Source organism: Electrona antarctica, assembly GCF_951216825.1.
Source record: "Electrona antarctica genome assembly, chromosome: 15".
Classification (NCBI taxonomy): Eukaryota; Metazoa; Chordata; class Actinopteri; order Myctophiformes; family Myctophidae; genus Electrona; species Electrona antarctica.
In genome coordinates, this window is record NC_136796.1 from 7,068,902 (window position 1) to 7,086,818 (window position 17,917).

Consider the following 17,917-nt stretch of genomic DNA (forward strand, 5'->3'; position numbering starts at 1 on the left):
TCACGGATTAAAAGCAAAGTATTACCTGTGGTGTAATGGAAGGAGCCATGTAATGAGACTTGTATGTATGCTGGACATCTGGCTTTTTACACAGCTCTGCACGTCAGCCAAGCCAATCTATCATGTGTAGCAACTAAAGTATAACTCTGTTACAGGGCTGCACCGTTCGGACTTCAAGTCCTTATCGGGACTGTTTCTGACTTTCGCCCGTATTGCAACAAAAGGCATAGCATGTAACTTTGCCCCTTGTTTACATAACAAAACTATGTGTGTGTGTGTGTGTGTGCACAGGTACACACCACTAGCCTGGAAAACAGACGAATCTGCAAGTGCAAAAAAAAAGACAGATTTGGCCTGGCCCCGCTCGATTGTGATTGGATTTCCCTGCCCCCGAAGTTGTGGGGCACCAGTCAGGGCCCAGTATGCAAAAAAAGGGGCGGGTTTATCACCAAAGGCATTTTTTTTAATTTGCCCCCTGGAAATGCAGGTTCACACAGAGATTCCAGACTAATATATACGCAGTGATGTCGATTCGTCGATATATATACAAAAAAAAAAAAAAAAAAACCTGCTTCTAGATTATTCGATTAACCTACACTAGCCCTTACCCGTTGTGAAATACTTGCCCTGGGTGCGTTTTCGCATTTTTAATTCACTAATAAATTCATTATTCATTTATAATTTGTTAAATTGGAAGAGCTCCATATTATTATGGTCAATGCCTGTGTGAAAAGTGGGAGCGATTGGTGCAGGCAGTGAGGAGCTACTTCAGTTACAGTGACAGACAGACAGACACACATTCAGACATTCGGTTAATTATAGTATGATGATATGATGATATGATGATGACTTGAGCAAGCCTAAGTCGGTTATTGGTTCTAAATATACTGTATGTTGTGTTTATATTTTGGGTTGATTACCCATCAGCCCTGGAAGGAGATCATATATGAGTTGTATGTACTGTAACATGGCTGGAAACAGATCATGTATTTGTTGAGAGTAGTATTGTACAGTATTGTACAGTATTGTACAGTATTGTGGACATGTGTCTTTTACACATACAGTTCTCCACGTCTCAGCCAACAGATCCATCATGTGCAGCATCTCCTCTTACTGTGCAGTTTACACTTAAGTACCATGGAAGCATTCCATTCCCTGCTGTAGTCCATGGACAGACACTGTGTGTGTGTGTGTGTGTGTGTGTGTGTGTGTGTGTGTGTGTGTGTGTGTGTGTGTGTGTGTGTGTGTGTGTGTGTGTGTGCGTGTGCATGTGCATGGTGTTGTGTGTGTGACAGTGCTGTCTGCTCCTTCCAGGAACAGTGGACACAAAACACCAACACGCGCACACACACACACACACACACACACACACACACACACACACACACACACACACACACACACACACACACACACACACACACACACACACACACACACACACACACACACACACACACACACACACACACACACTGCAGCTCTCTCATTTCTACAGAAATCTTCCATCGACTGACAAGCATCCACGGAGTGTCTTTCTGTGAATGACAGATTCCTCCTCAGGTATGTGACACACGCTGTATGAGCCATTATGACTGTAGAGACCTTTTGGCCTTGTGGTGGTTGATTGAGAGTACCTTTTTCCACTGACTGGCTTTGTGCAGCAAAAGAGTTAAGTCTTAAAAAGACAAAAGAGTGGCTGCACACACTGATAGCCAAAGAGACGATTATTTATTAGGATACAGAGTAAAAACCAACGTTTCGGCAGTACAGATGCCTTCTTCAGGGTACTTTACTTGCTTACTGGCTTTGTGCAGCAAACATGACCAAAAAAGGGAAATGAGGAATGTCCAGACGAAAAGTTAAAGTTGAACTCAAAAGGGTTTATTCCATCCAAGTTGAAAACAAAATAAAAATACTTTTAGCATATAAACTGTAACTTAGAATAGAAGGAGGTATAGGAGCAACAAAAACCAGACGTAAAAAGCTGTGAACCTCCAATCAACTACACCTGGCCTTCTGATGGCCAGGTTTTATGTCCTCTCTTCCATGTCTGTAGAGGGTGACAAAGCACACTAACAGGGATGTTAGACATGCCACATACATGATGTGATGGCCTATCGTAGATCGGCTCCTACAATGACCTTTGTCATATATATATATATTGATGACATCACAGCAGGGCATGGGCGAGGCCAAGGTTGCCATGGTTACCAAGGGTATTTAAGCCTGTCCCTGATTGAGCACAGGTGTTGCTGATGGGCAGAGGCACACTGTTTTAAAGGAGCCGTGGTCTGACTCTGTATATCTGTACATTTGACAGTTTATTCATGTATTAATTCCTTACTGAAGTATATAAAATAGCTCAAAGCTCTATTGCTTAAACCAAGATGCTTAGCCTTCAGCCAATAACCTTGAGCAGACCACTGTTATATATCTTTGTCACAATGACTAAGCCAATCAGATCCGTATATGGGTTCCACACCATCAATCTGATGTCAGCACTAGGTCAGCCCGGACCAAATATAGGGATCATCATCATACTAAACATGTCATATGTCATATAGCCCAACGTGCTAGTCGGATATCCCCGAGTATGGAGACTAAATATCCAATGAGCAACTCTCCCAGATCCGATAATAAGAATGGAAGTGAGGGTCTTCGTTACAGCCGCCCCAGATTTCCTGTTGAAATCTATACCGTATCAAGAAGATTCAAACAATTTTCCTTTCTTTCGGATAAGTTCTAACAGGATAAGTTCTAACAGGATAAGTTCTAACAGGCCGGGCCTGATAGTTATCCGGCAAGGGAAACCCTTGAAGATATTAATATCTCTCCATTAGTCTATGTGCGGTTATGTTCACCGGCGCTGCGCCGACACAAACGGATCCACGCACACAATAGGTTTCCATTCAGAACAAGGCCGTCTCCTATGCAACAAATTCCAGGAATTGTTCCATAGGAGATGGAAGGCGGATCTAGAAATGATGGGCCCCATGGCCACCGTCATGCAAAAGAGCTTGTCTTTCCTCTTCCCGACGTGGCGCATACAGTCTGCACACGTGTACGCATAACAATTATATAGGCCTGCGATATTCAGAATTTACAGCAAGGGATTGCTTAAAAATCACACCCGTGTGAACTGAGTGATGCAGTGACGTCACACACTAACCATAGCAACCATGCTCGTTTTTTTTGGTACGAACACGTGTACACGGGTACAAAGCCAGTTGTTGGAGTGGTTTGCACCACTCAAAAATAATAAACAGCCAAAAACGAAGCCAAATATATGCAAACTGAGGGTTTAAACACACAGTACCGTATCATGATGGTTTAGGACTTTTGGGGTTATTTTATTGACACAAATGAATAAGCCCATTGTTAATAACAGTGACAAGGACCGTGTGTGTCACTGTTATTCACTGTTACCCCTTTTTTGGGGGGGCCCCTGAGCTTGAGCCTCTTCGCGGTCATGCGGACACTCAAGCTCAGGGGCCCCCCTAGCTCAGGGGCCCCTGGGCCTGGGCCCAACAGGCCCGTTGGATAATCCTCCCCTCCTACTTCCTACACATCGAAGCTGGACTTTCCATAGGGGAGAGGACTTGTTTTTGGTTGTCTGTGCATAGGGCACTTAAGCCAGAACTTGGACAGGCGCATGCTGCTCACACTGGAACAAACGCATCCCAGTGTCCTGCAAAAGAAGAGGAAGGAAATGGGGGTTCTTGGAGATGACAAACTGCCAAGATAAAGACAATTTGAGTTTGTTTTTTGTAATTATCAATGACTATTGCTTGACTTACTATTGCCAAAAAGGTTTTGTACTTCGATGTTGTTTTTATATGGCTCTTTGTAATTTTTGAGTGGTGCAAACCACTCCAACAACTGGCTTTGTACCCGTGTACCCGTGTTCGTACCAAAAAAATGAGCATGGTTACTATGGTCACTGACATTACGTCAGACCACAGCTGATCAGGCTATATAAGACCTTGCACCACTCAGTTCACACGGGTGTGATTTTATTTGTTTAATTGCTCTGTTTTTATGCCAGAAGCAATTGGGGGCCGGTGTAAGAGCCATTATGACCTTTGTTATATTGATGACATCACAGCAGGGCATGGGCGAGGCCAAGGTTGCCATGGTTACCCAGGGTATTTAAGCCGGGTGTTGCTGATGGGCAGAGGCACAATGTTTTAAACGGTGTCTTGAGGAGCTGTGGTCTGACTCTGGTCATCTGTTCGTTTGACGGTTTATTCATTTATTAATTTCTTACTGAAGTATAGGACAACGGTGAGAATAAATATCATTTATCAACTGGACAAAACGTTTGGACTGCAGTTATTGGAGAGCACACGTCTGAACAACCTCCTAGCTGTCAGTAACCAGTGGTGCCAGAAGTATAGGACTTTGGGCACTACATTACGTTTAAAACAGCCTCAGTTGTTACAACAGGGATTTTGTTTTATTGGGAAACAAAAACAAACCAGCGGGCTCGTTTGGACACACAGGCCGTGGCGTGGCGTTTGTTGCGGCGAGTGTGTGGACTGTGGACAGTGGACAGACGGTACACTCTCTGCATGATGGCTGAGGCAGGCGGACCCGAGTCGGGTAGCGCGGCCGACTCCGACTCGGAGCCGGCGGTGGCCGCTCAGATACCGACACCTTCGACCGAAAACCAGAAAGAGACCGTGGGTTCCATTAAAACTACTCTGCAAAAAGGCGACGAATGGTACTTGATAGATAGTCGGTGGTTCGAACAGTGGAAGAAATATGTGGGATTTGACATTTGGGACGTGTACAATGTCGGAGAGCATAGCCTCTATCCCGGACCTATTGATAACTCTGGACTGTTCTCAGACAATGAGACCCAAGTCCTGAAAGAGCACCTTATAGATGAGCAGAACTATGTCCTAGTTCCCACTGAAGCGTGGAACAAGCTGGTCAGCTGGTATGGTTGTCTTGAGGGCCAGAGAGCCATTGTCAGGAAGGTGGTTGAACACGGCACGTTTTTCAAGAAGCAATGTAAAGTGGAGGTCTACTTGTTGGACCTGAACTTGTGTGAGAATGACAACATGGACAATGTGGTAACACGTCATTTCAGTAACGCTGATACTATAGATACCATAGAGAAGGAGATGAGGTCGCTTTTTGGAATTCCATCAGAGAAGGAGACGCGGCTGTGGCTCAAATACCTGCTTAACACATACGAGCAGCTGAACAAACCGGACAGCACTGTGCAGGATGCCTGTCTGGTCCAAGGACAGGTGCTTGTGATTGAACGGAAGAACGAGGATGGCACGTGGCCCAGACAAGCCTCCCATCCCAAATGCAAATACAACAGATTGCGTGGCTACAATTCGCACAGCTCCTCCTACAACTACCGGGAGTCACAATCTCAACCTGGCCTATGTGGTCTCGGCAATCTAGGCAACACATGCTTCATGAACTCTGCCCTCCAGTGCCTGAGCAATGTATCCCCACTCACGGAATACTTCCTGGAGGATCAGTACGAGGCAGAGCTTAACCGGGAGAATCTACTGGGGATGAGGGGGGAGATGGCAGAGGCCTACGCTGACCTGGTCAAACAGATGTGGCTCAGCCACAGTAGCTGTGTGGACCCACGTACCTTCAAAAAGCAGGTTGGGCGGTTTGCCCCCCAGTTCTCTGGCTACCAGCAGCAGGACTCCCAGGAGCTGTTGGCCTTTCTGCTGGACGGGCTGCACGAAGACCTGAACCGTGTCAAAAAGAAGCCTTACCTGGCCCTTCGAGATGCCGAGGGCCGTCCAGATGAGATTGTAGCTAAAGAAGCTTGGACTAATCATCGCTTGCGAAATGACTCTATTATAGTCGACACATTCCACGGGCTCTTCAGGTCTACTTTGGTATGCCCAGAGTGCTCTATGGTCTCTGTGACCTTTGACCCCTTCTGCTACCTCACACTGCCTCTGCCCATGAAGATGGACCGCACCATGGAGGTGTTCCTGGTCCGATCAGACCCTCAATCTAGACGCACACAGTACCGAGTGGAGGTCCCCAAAATGGGTACAGTGAGGGACCTGTGTGGCGCCTTGTCTCGACTCTGTGGATTCCCTCCAGAGAACATGGTGGTGGCTGACGTTTACTGTCACCGGTTCCATAAGATCTACAGGCGGGACGAACGCCTCAACCAAATCATAGAGAATGATGACATCTATGTGTACGAAGTGCAGGAGGAGGAGGACAGTGAGAAGATGAACCTGCCCGTGTACTTCAGGGAGCTCGACTCCAAACACGGCGTAGACTTTCTATTTGGCCAGCCTCTAATCATTACTGTGCCCAGGCAGAACCTCATCGCAGATGTTCTGTATGATAAAATCCTGGAGAGGATCGGACGCTATGTGAAGCCCTCCCAGAACCCCTGCAGTGAAAGCAGGGCTACGGCTTCAGCCACCTTCACCAGCTGTAGCCAGGCAGCTGAATGTTCCACGTCATCCGGTCACAACACTTTCAGCCCCTTATCAGACGGGGCCTTATCAGACGGGGCCTCGTGCAGTGCCAGCTCCAGCAATGGCAGCAACCACTCAGGGACCTGCAACGGGCCTAATGGGCTCTTTGAGGGTGAGGAGGAGGCCATGAACCACCAGGTGAGCCCGGAGCCAGAAAATGGCCAGTCGGAAGAGGACGAGGAGACGTCCGACTTGGAAAACGGACCCAAAACCAAGCTGTGCTCCACACCCAAAGAAGCCAAGCTGTGCTCCACACCGCCCAAGCTCTTCACCTTCAGCATGGTCAACACCTATGGAAATTTCAACATCCGCCCACTGCCTTATGACGGAAATGTCCTTAAACTGAATCCATGTTCCACAGTGGCGATCGACTGGGACTCTGACACAAAGGAACTGTGTTATGATGACCAGGAAGCAGAGGCCCATGAGAAACACGACAGCGTGCGCCAACCGCAGAAAAAGAAGCCCACCGTGGCTCTGAAGGAATGCATCGAGCTCTTCACAACCATGGAGACACTTGGAGAACACGATCCATGGTATTGTCCCACCTGTAAGAAACACCAGCAGGCCACAAAGAAGTTTGACCTATGGGCATTGCCTCGCATTCTGGTAGTTCACCTAAAGCGTTTCTCCTACAACCGATACTGGAGGGACAAGCTGGAGACAGAGGTGGACTTTCCTCTCAGGGATCTGACCATGTCCGAGTTTGTGTGTGACCCCAAGGCTGGACCCCATGTTTATGACCTCATTGCTGTCTCCAACCACTTTGGCGGAATGGGAGGAGGCCACTACACAGCTTATGGCAAAAATAAACAGGACAGAAAGTGGCATTACTTTGACGATAGCAGTGTTTCGTCTGCCGCAGAGGATCGGATTGTGACTAAAGCAGCCTACGTACTGTTTTACCAGCGCAGAGACAACGGGGATGCCCCCACCAAGCAACAGCCCTCTGCCTCTTTAGGAGGAGCCCCCGAAGTAGCCGACGATCACATGGACACCAACTGATAAGCAACTGTTGCAACAAAAAATCACACCCGTGTGAACTGAGTGGTGTAAGGTATTATATAGCCTGATCAGCTGTGGTCTGACGTAATGTCTGACGTAATGAAATCACACCCGTGTGAACTGGGTGACCATAGCAACCATTCTCATTTTTTGGTACGAACAGACACGTAAACTAACAAAGCTGAAATCACACCTGGGTGAACTGGGTGACCATAGCAACCATCCTCATTTTTTGGTACGAACAGACACGTAAACTAACAAAGCCAGTTGTAGGAGTGGTTTACACCACTCAAAAAAAAAGGGGGAAAAATGGAATGGTTATGCACCTGGGTGGAAATACATCTTTTACCAGGCCAGCCAGGAGAATGCCACAGAGAGAACTAGAACTGCACTCTGTCGAGTGCCACCTCTACGAACTTACCATCACCCCCTCTATAAAATATTAAAATTAAAATACTAAAACAGCAAAATAAACCTTTAAACAAATCCGATATGAATATAAAATACTATTACTACTGTTACAACTACTGTTTTTTGTATTTTGCAGTTCAATTTTTTTAGAGAGATAATACATATGACATTTAATTTCTATAAAATATCATACGATTTATATGAATATATATAAAAAATATATGCTTTTTAGATGATATAATCTCTCCTCTTTAAAACGATTAATAATTCATTGAATAATTCATTGAATATTTAATTCAATGTAACCTGATCTTAGTGAACTGAGTGGTGCAACTACACATTTATTGTTATAGTACCCGGTGATGTCAGTGACGTCACATACTAACCATAGCAACCATGCTCACCCGTACAGGCACAAACACACACGGGTACTAACAAAGCCAGTTGTTGGAGTGGTTTGCACCACTCAAAAAATGTATATTTTACGTATTGTTCAGAATTAAATATTCTATTCTACAAAAAACAATAACAATTGAAGTATCTGCAGATACTTCCATTCGTATGTATGTATACATGTATGTAACTTGAAAGTAGTTTACTGTGGTCGGCTGGTGGTCGTACTGTATGTATGGTAGGCGTGGTAGGTATATTCTATAACTTATAATTGGCTGTTGATGGTGACGTAATTAAGATATGTTTCAATGTCGGGTGGGTAAAAGGTAGTGTGTGTGTGTGTGTGTGTGTGTGTGTGTGTGTGTGTGTGTGTGTGTGTGTGTGTGTGTGTGTGTGTGTGTGTGTGTGTGTGTGTGTGTGTATGTATGTATGTATGTATGTATGTATGTATGTATTTGGTTAAAATGGGTAAGGTTTTAAAAAAAGGCAAAAGCATGCTCTGTTGCACTGGCCTAAAAGTGGGTCCTTTAAAACTGCTTGTATGTATGTATGTATGTATGTATGTATGTATGTATGTATGTATGTATAAAAGCAAAGCAAAGCAAAGCAAAGCAAAGCAAAGTTCTTTGTTTACCCAGGGTGAATGGACTAAGCTCGACGAACTTGTTTACAGCCAGACCCTGCTCATAGAACATTTCATGGTAGGGGTTCAATGCCTTGCTCAAGGGCACTTCAGCGGTGGTAATTTTAACGTGCCGGTCCGGGGATACGAACTGGCGACCTTCCGATAACAAGACCGCTCCGCAAACCGTTCGGCCACCGCTGCCCACATACATACTATGTATGTATGTATGTATGCATGTATATATGCATGTATATATGCATGTATATATGTATGTAATCTGAATCTTAATTACGTCACCATCAACAGCCGATTATAACCAGGCCCACCATACATACATACCACTTCTGGTCCAGCCGACCACAATACTTGCGCGCTCTGCTTGCTCAAGTAATACGCTGTTTGTTCTGTAATGGCAAAGTAAATATGCAAAACAAAAGAAAGAATTCAACTTGTGTACAATGGTTTCTTCATGCCTGCGTACAGCCCAAGTCTGGGTGCATCAGTGAGTTTTGTCTGTTTGTTTGAAAGCCGACAGAGCCACTACACACACTATGGACTCCTATATGGTAATAATGTGGAACGCTACGCTACGCTACGGAATCCTATAGGGTAATAATGTGGAAAATAATAGGATAGATGTGGAGACCTCGTTCAATCACACTTCACATGCTCAAACTTTTTCAATGTCAAGGAACCACCCAAAGTTACATGTATTTGGCCACCGACCGCCATCTAAAAATATTTTGTTCCAGGTATCTCCCCAGAAGCGGCGGTGGCTCAGGCCAGGGGTAGAGTTACTGTCGAAGTGTCCTTGAGCAAGACACTGAACCCCCAAATTGCTCCCGATGGGCTGGTTGGTGCCTTGCATGGTTTCCGCTACCATATTTACAAGACTTTTCCAAAATAGCAGATCTACAAGCTCATAGCGTGGCACGAACTGAATAGCCAAAGTATAGTATAAAGTAATGGATAAAGTGGTTGAAATCTAAAAGGACAAAGATGCTTTCCTATGGAGTTAATGGGTTAACTCCGTTGCGGCCGCATCTACAAGCTCACGATGCATCGCAATGCGACACTCTGTCAGATTGAGGATTGACTCTTATTTTTTTCAGGCAGAGAGTATAAATCTTGTGTTGAGAATGTACCGAAGTGTTTTGGTCGGTCCCCTCTGACCCTCTCATCATCAGACATTCTTCACAAGGTCTTCCATCTGCTCCTCTCTGAACTCTAGCTATGCAAACCTCCCTGTCTCGGCTCAGTCTTTTATTTATTATGTGTACGTTTTTATTTAGTAGGGACCGCGGAAAACCACACATAAAATGCAGTGTAAATACAGCGGATTTAGTATCTTGTAAAAGTAAAAGTGAATGTACTTAATAGTTACGTAATAACACTGCGTGTGTCACGGTCCACTTGTCCTCTCCGCCGTCTCTCCCGTCTTGATCTTCGTAAAAAGCCTCATTTTCTGGTATTAAACTGACTTGTTAACTTTTTGATTAACTTGAAGTGCCAACAAACGCACATGTAAAATTGCTGTTATTCTTTTGTTTTTCTCTTTTATTGTCGCATAAACCAGCATTTATTTGATCTGGCCTGGGAAGCAGACAAATCTGAACTAGCCTGAGAACCAGACAACTCTATACTAATCTGGGAACCAGACAAATGTGTATAGAATTGGCCTCATGGTTCTTAACCCCTTTTGGTGTTAGCATTATGTTATGCTTTAGCTATTGAAAAATAGCAGATCTACAAGCTCATAGCGCGCCACCGAGTGGCACGCTACGAGCTTGTAGGTCTGCTATAGACTGACATAGAAACAGCTTTTTCAGAAAACTGTCAGGGTGTAGAAGACATTTTTAGAATCTGATCTCAGGTCAAAATGGGTTAATGGGTTAATGTTATATTATCAGTGTTTTTACCAATTATTTGGGACCCACTTGTAATGTCCTCACAGCCCACAGGTTGGCAATCGCTGGTCTATCAGACATTTTGGTTTGTGGCCTCTTTGGAAATAATCTTTAAAAAAAAGTCTCTCGGCTAATTCACAAAAACGAAGTGAAGTAACGTTTGCTTGGTAGGCTATAGTGTGGTAGAATTCCCGGCTGATGAGACACTGGAGTTTTTGCAAAAGAACCAAAAACACGGAGCGGAAAACAGCTTTTTCTTTTTTTGTTCGGGCAGTTGAACAGAACGGCTTGGTAATGGCAGGGCGGGCAGCCAGCAGCACAAGCTGTGTTTTCAAACAACTCCCTCCCGCCATGCACGCGGAGGGAATCCCAGTGGGACTGCCACTTCATTGGCCCGGGCCAGTCCAACTCCCTCCCGCCATGCACGCGGAGGGAATCCCAGTGGGACTGCCACTTCATTGGCCCGGGCCAGTCCAACTCCCTCCCGCCATGCACGCGGAGGGAATCCCAGTGGGACTGCCACTTCATTGGCCCGGGCCAGTCCAACTCCCTCCCGCCATGCACGCGGAGGGAATCCCAGTGGGACTGCCACTTCATTGGCCCGGGCCAGTCCAACTCCCTCCCGCCATGCACGCGGAGGGAATCCCAGTGGGACTGCCACTTCATTGGCCCGGGCCAGTTGTCCAACTCCCTCCCGCCATGCACGCGGAGGGAATCCCAGTGGGACTGCCACTTCATTGGCCCGGGCCAGTCCAACTCCATACATGGATGGTGGTATGTTCTTCTAAAAGACGCATGGCAACGAGTTTTGGTGCTTATTTTTCAGTTTTTTCCATTTGTTCTAAGTAAGGCAGTGGGACAATTCAGTGGTCCCCAAACGTTTTAGCTCAAACACTAAAACACTACAAAAAAAAGATACATTTGATGTTTCCCCGTGACCCAAATGGCCCTAATTACGGGTCTGTAACTCCCAATTGAACAAATGGAACCAGATCGGTCCAATGTTAACATGTACTAACGACAATCTTCATAACTCCGCTCGGACAACGACCAATGACACTTTATATTATATTAATTATTATGCATTATGTATCATTATGATGTCTGGTCGGGAGACTCTGCCAACGGTCTATTTTTCTTGTCCTACCTCCGTTCTTCTCTTGAACAAAAGGCAAAACATGGAAGATCAATAAACAATGAGAAATATATTCTTCTACAGTATGTCCCTCTTTTCTTGTGGAGCTCAGGGGAGTTTGATGGGCAGGCAGAGAAGGTTGTGGAGCTCAGGGGAGTTTGATGGGCAGGCAGAGAAGGTTGTGGAGCTCAGGGGAGTTTGATGGGCAGGCAGAGAAGGTTGTGGAGCTCAGGGGAGTTTGATGGGCAGGCAGAGAAGGTTGTGGAGCTCAGGGGAGTTTGATGGGCAGGCAGAGGAGGTTGTGGAGCTCAGGGGAGTTTGATGGGCAGGCAGAGAAGGTTGTGGAGCTCAGGGGAGTTTGATGGGCAGGCAGAGGAGGTTGTGGAGCTCAGGGGAGTTTGATGGACAGGCAGAGAAGGTTGTGATGGGCAGGCAGAGAAGGTTGTGGAGCTCAGGGGAGTTTGATGGGCAGGCAGAGAAGGTTGTGGAGCTCTGGTGAGTTTGATGGGCAGGCAGAGAAGGTTGTGGAGCTCAGGAGAGTTTGATGGGCAGGCAGAGAAGGTTGTGGAGCTCAGGGGAGTTTGATGGGCAGGCAGAGGAGGTTGTGGAGCTCAGGGGAGTTTGATGGGCAGGCAGAGAAGGTTGTGGAGCTCAGGGGAGTTTGATGGGCAGGCAGAGGAGGTTGTGGAGCTCAGGGGAGTTTGATGGACAGGCAGAGAAGGTTGTGGAGCTCAGGGGAGTTTGATGGGCAGGCAGAGAAGGTTGTGGAGCTCAGGGGAGTTTGATGGGCAGGCAGAGAAGGTTGTGGAGCTCAGGGGAGTTTGATGGGCAGGCAGAGAAGGTTGTGAGAATTCAGACCCAGGGCCATGTATCTCTGTCTCTCTCTGTCTCTCTCTGTCTCTCTCTGTCTCTCTCTCTCTCTCTCTCTCTCTCTCTCTCTCTCTCCATCAAGGACTATAGAGTCGACTAAAACTAGACTAAAACCAAAACATTTCAGATGACTAAAATGTGACTGAAACTAAATGGAAATGTATTCGAAAGACTATGACTAAAACTCCATGAACATTTGCAGTACAAATCAACACAGGTCTGAAGAGGAGAGTCCACAGATTCTTGCATCGTGCGTCTCGCGTCTCCTTTGATCTCCTCTAGCTGACAACCACTGCTTCTGAAGCTATTGAAGAATATTATAATGTGTGTAAGGGTTCATTATCCATGTCTATATCCGTGTTCCTTTCATGTACATCCCGTATGCATTGACAGGCAGATATTTCAATAGCTGTGATGCTTATAGAAATCTGCAGGGATGTGTGTGCATGTGTGTTTTCAGAAAAAGAGAGAGAGAGAAAGAGAGTCTGTGTGTGTGTGTGTGTGTGTGTGTGTGTGTGTGTGTGTGTGCGTGCGTGCGTGCCTACGTGCCTGTGTGCCTGTGTGCGTGCGTGCCTGCCTGCGTGCCGACCTTTTCTGTTTTCACTTTTCCGTCTTCACTTTTCTGTCCTCACTTTTTATCCTCAATATACGTACTTTGCTCAGCCAATCAAATCCTCGCTATGGGGTGCTCAGCCAATCAAATCATCGCTATGGGGTACACACAAACAGACAAAGCTGGGCATAGCGCCCCTCAAAAATGTGAGTAGTTTTCCCACCACTGTGGTTGTGGGTCTGCGCTGCTCTGCAGCTTGACAGCCTCGGTCGAGCGCATGACGTCAGGGTTTAATTAGCAGTAGTTACAAAAAAAACATGGGTGGTGGGCATCATGGCCGCCAGGAGCTATGTGGGCTGGCATGTGGAACGGTGCCCTTATTTGCCCCCACACCAGAACACGCATGCGCACGCACAGCCAAAAAGTAACACACCACAACCTTGTCAGAGAAGGAGCCAGGCTGCCTAGTGCCTAATCAAGACTCCATTAAATGAATTAGGCCTCTAGCTCACACGCACGCACGCACGCACACAAACACACACACACAAACACACACACACACACACTCTGTATCTCTATAGTAACCATGGCAACCCACATGTGGGCGCCAAACAAACTCCAGGGCACAGCCATACAGGCACTTACACGCACGCACACACACACACACACACCCCGCTCAAGTTACTTCTGTATTCACACAAACAGGGTAGGCAAGGCAGGTGGACACACACACACACACACAGAAACACTTCTGCATTCACTCGAAAAGGGCCAGACAAGCATACTGTACACACACACTCGCTCGCGTGCACACACATACACACACACGTCAAACAATTCGCATTCCCATAACAAGGCAGGCAGCTCGAGTTAAGCTCTGCGCTCACTTACTTACCGCCCACCACAAGTTCAAACCAGCAGCTCTGTTTACATAGAAGAGGAGGAATCCCATTACACCTACTGTAGGTACAGTACCTGCTTAACATTACACATACCTAGACAATATTACACCTATACCTACCTGCTTAACATTACACATAGCCTACCTACCTGCTTAACATTACACATACCTAGTGGATATTCACATGCCCAATTAATAGTTGTTACCTTACTGAACAACACACTGCTATTGCCGCTGGCTCTTGGCAGTTGGCACAGAGATCATTGATAATTCACAGTCACATCCTCAGTGTTCATTTGTAAGTCTGAGAGTCAGTGCAAAAAATAATGGTTACATTTTGTTCACTCTCAGTCGACTTTAGTTATGAAAGTGCCAACAAAGCGTAGCCGGCTACACTGCTGCAGTGTTGCTCAATGTGTGAAAAGGACGGGGGTTACAAACTGTAGCAAAGACAAATGATGCGTAGCATTTTGCCAGCTAGTCCGGGCAGGTACAGCACACTGGGGAGGTTTACACGCATGCACAGCTCTACTTGAGCCATGTATTCTACAGTATACTGTATGTGAGCAATGTACGCTACACACAGCAGTGGTTCCCAAAGTGGGGTCCGGGGACCATTAGGGGTCCTTATTTTTATTCATAATTTTTATCACACGATTTTGCAACCCATTTTTTCACCCAGTGTCAATTATCTAATGTAAACCTGGGCGCTACACTTGGCAGCGGACAGACCTCATGCTTCCTTCTATGCATGAGGAGTCCAAGCTGCTTCTTTTCCACCTGCTCTCAATGAAATGAAATGATTACTATATTTACCCAGGGTATCTGGGCTAAGCTCAAGAACTTGTTTCCAGCCAGGCCCTGCTCATAGAACATTTCATCGTAGTGGTTCAATGCCTTGTTCAAGGGCACTTCAGCGGTGGTAATTTTAACGTGTCGGACCGCTGATTCGAACTGGCGACCTTCCGGTATCAAGACCGCTCCGCAATCCGTTCGGCCACCGCTGCCACTATCCCCCGAGTTGACTGAACTGGTGGTGAACGGCAAGAATGAGCTTTTCTTCCTTTTCCGGAATGGCGCAGGAATTGTGTGGGGGGGGAGAGGAGTGGAGTGGAGAACAAAGTGGAGAACAAAACAAAAACACATGATTGATTGATGCTTCAGCGCCTCTGTAGAAAGAAAAAAAACTTGAGGCCAGCTGCAACTTTCTATCACACATCAAGATTAAGACTACTATATTGGCAATTTCGGCAAAACTATACTAAAAGCGGAGAAGAGATCCAGTAGATCTAAGACAAGTTAATTTTATGCTTGGTTTACTCTTTGGCATTTCCAAGCATAGTGTGAGCTGTTTTTGATGTATGGTATGGTATGGTATGGTATGGTATGGTATGGTATGGTATGGTATGGTATATGGTATGGTATGGTATATGGTATGGTATGGTATGGTATGGTATGGTATGGTATGGTATGGTACGGTACGGTACGGTACGGTATGGTACGGTACGGTACGGTATGGTATGGTATGGTACGGTACGGTACGGTACGGTACGGTACGGTACGGTACGGTATGGTATGGTTGTGCTTGGATGTCGCTCTCCAAAAATAGCCGATCTACAAGCTCGGCGCAACTGTGAGGTTGTACAATCGGCTAAAATCTTACAGTATTTAGTCGACTAAAACTAGACTAAAACTAAAACCTTTCAGATGGCTAAAATATGACTAAAACTACATTGTATTCAAAAGAATATGACTAAAACTAAATCAACATCTGCTGTCGAGGCCTGGGTCATGGCTCAGCGGTCCAGGCACCTTGGCTGGTAATCCAGTCTGGCAGTGTGCCGCGGGTTCGACTCCCGATCCCGACGGCCTTAACTGCATGTCTTCCCCCCCATCTCTCTCCCCATTTCCTGTCAGCCTACTGTCTGTCCCTCCATAAAATATATAAAATAAAGGCGAAAGCCACAAAAAAACATAAAAAAATAAATAAATAAAAATCTGCTGTCGAAATCCTCACTGCTGGTGACTCAGACCATATGCTCCTCTCTCTACCAAACTGATCTGATCTGAAAGAATACAATAGAAATGCCTCAAAACAAGTTCTCCGCTATGGGAACTCACTGCAGTATTAATCTAACTCTGAAAGTGAGAGATGCATATATTATTGTTTTTGCAATGATTTGCCATTCCTCCATTCTCACTCGGCAAATTATCATAGGAATTCGTCGATAAATGGATTTAATCTACAAATCTGTAACATTTTATTTGCTGTGTACAATCGTGCAGAGACCAGATTAAGTTGAGATCTGAAGAATTGATGGGTTTATATCTAGAGTTTACGACTTTCCAATAGATAAACTTTTTGTAACCGCCGTGCTCTGACTTCTCTGGTGTATCCTCTCACATCAACGACATTTATAAAAGTAGTGGGTCGCACTGAAGACTAAGAGTGGCAAGAGTGAGTTTATTTTTATTTTCATCCCATGATTTTGCAACACATTGTTTCACCCAGTGTCAATTATCTAATGTAATCCTGGGCGCTACACTTCCTCTGCCAACCTGGGGGGGGGGGGGGGGGGGGGGGGGGGGGCAGCGGACTGACCTCATGCTTCCTTCTATGCATGAGGAGTCCAAGCCGCCTCCTTTCACCTGACAGGGGAGAGTTTCCCCGGCCGGGCGTAGCGCGTGGAAGGAGCATGTTATTCCGACCAATTCCTTTCCCCTCCATCAGGCGCCCCGGCTGGCCAGGGGGAGGTAGTTTAGAGACTAGGATTACTGCATGTTTTTTGTGAGTACCTACCCTAGGGGACACGGGGAGAACATGCAAACTCCACACAGAAAGGCCCTTTCGCCAACCCTGCCTCGGATCACATGGCTAGTTTTAGAACAGCTTTCCTCTGCTGTGAAAGCCTAGTGATGCGAGGTTGAGAAGATACATCGCTAGATGTTACTGTGTTGTATATAAACAGTAGAAACTGTTCATCACTTGTCGGTGTAAACTCTGTCAGACCAAACAGTTATTTTATCCCATTATGTCTGAATATAAATGAAGCTATATGTGGTTTTCATCAGCTTTCAGCTTATACGTCTTCCAAGCGATCGCACTATTCCACAAAAAAGGCAAAAAACACCTGACTGCTAAGTTTGCGCCCTTGATTTATTAATAGCACACACTTGTACAAACATTAACACGTGTGCCGTCGTTACAGAATGGTGGGTAATTAGTCAATTCTATTGCGCTGCCATTTCCAGTGTGGTCGTGATGGTTGACTTCCACCCACATGAGTCATATACGAAGGAAGAACTGTTCCTGTGATGATTCATCTCTGCCCACAATACTCATACATAAAATAATAGCCCCTCCCGCATCATGACACCTGGTGATGACAAATGTCACGCCGACCTCACAGGTGTTCTCGTTAACTTCAACTCCAACACAGTAAGGCAGGCATCGCCACAGCACCACGTCTGAGAAACCTCTCCTCGGAAAAGCAACGTCTACAAGTGCTTCTCAACCTGCTGTGGACGTGCTTATGATGGATACCACTGCTTTTCTAGTGATTGGCCAGTAGTCGCTGTGATTGACAGTTCTCGTTTTTGCAACTATAGATAGATAGATAGATAGATAGATAGAT

General features: G+C 46.0%; 2 protein-coding genes across 2 annotated transcripts in view; one reads left to right on the plus strand and one right to left on the minus strand.

The window, feature by feature from the left end:
• LOC306937859 (zinc finger protein 385D-like) overlaps window positions 1-17,917 on the minus strand; it is a 73,994-nt gene that overhangs the window by 44,050 nt on the left and 12,027 nt on the right. The gene's annotated exons all lie outside the window — the stretch shown is intronic.
• Window positions 4,575-7,487, plus strand: LOC306937857 (ubiquitin carboxyl-terminal hydrolase 4-like; the record flags this gene model as incomplete). The annotated part of the gene is made up of 1 exon (XM_079521862.1): window positions 4,575-7,487. The coding sequence occupies one exon, from the start codon at window positions 4,575-4,577 to the stop codon at window positions 7,485-7,487; it is 2,913 nt and encodes a 970-aa protein (XP_079377988.1).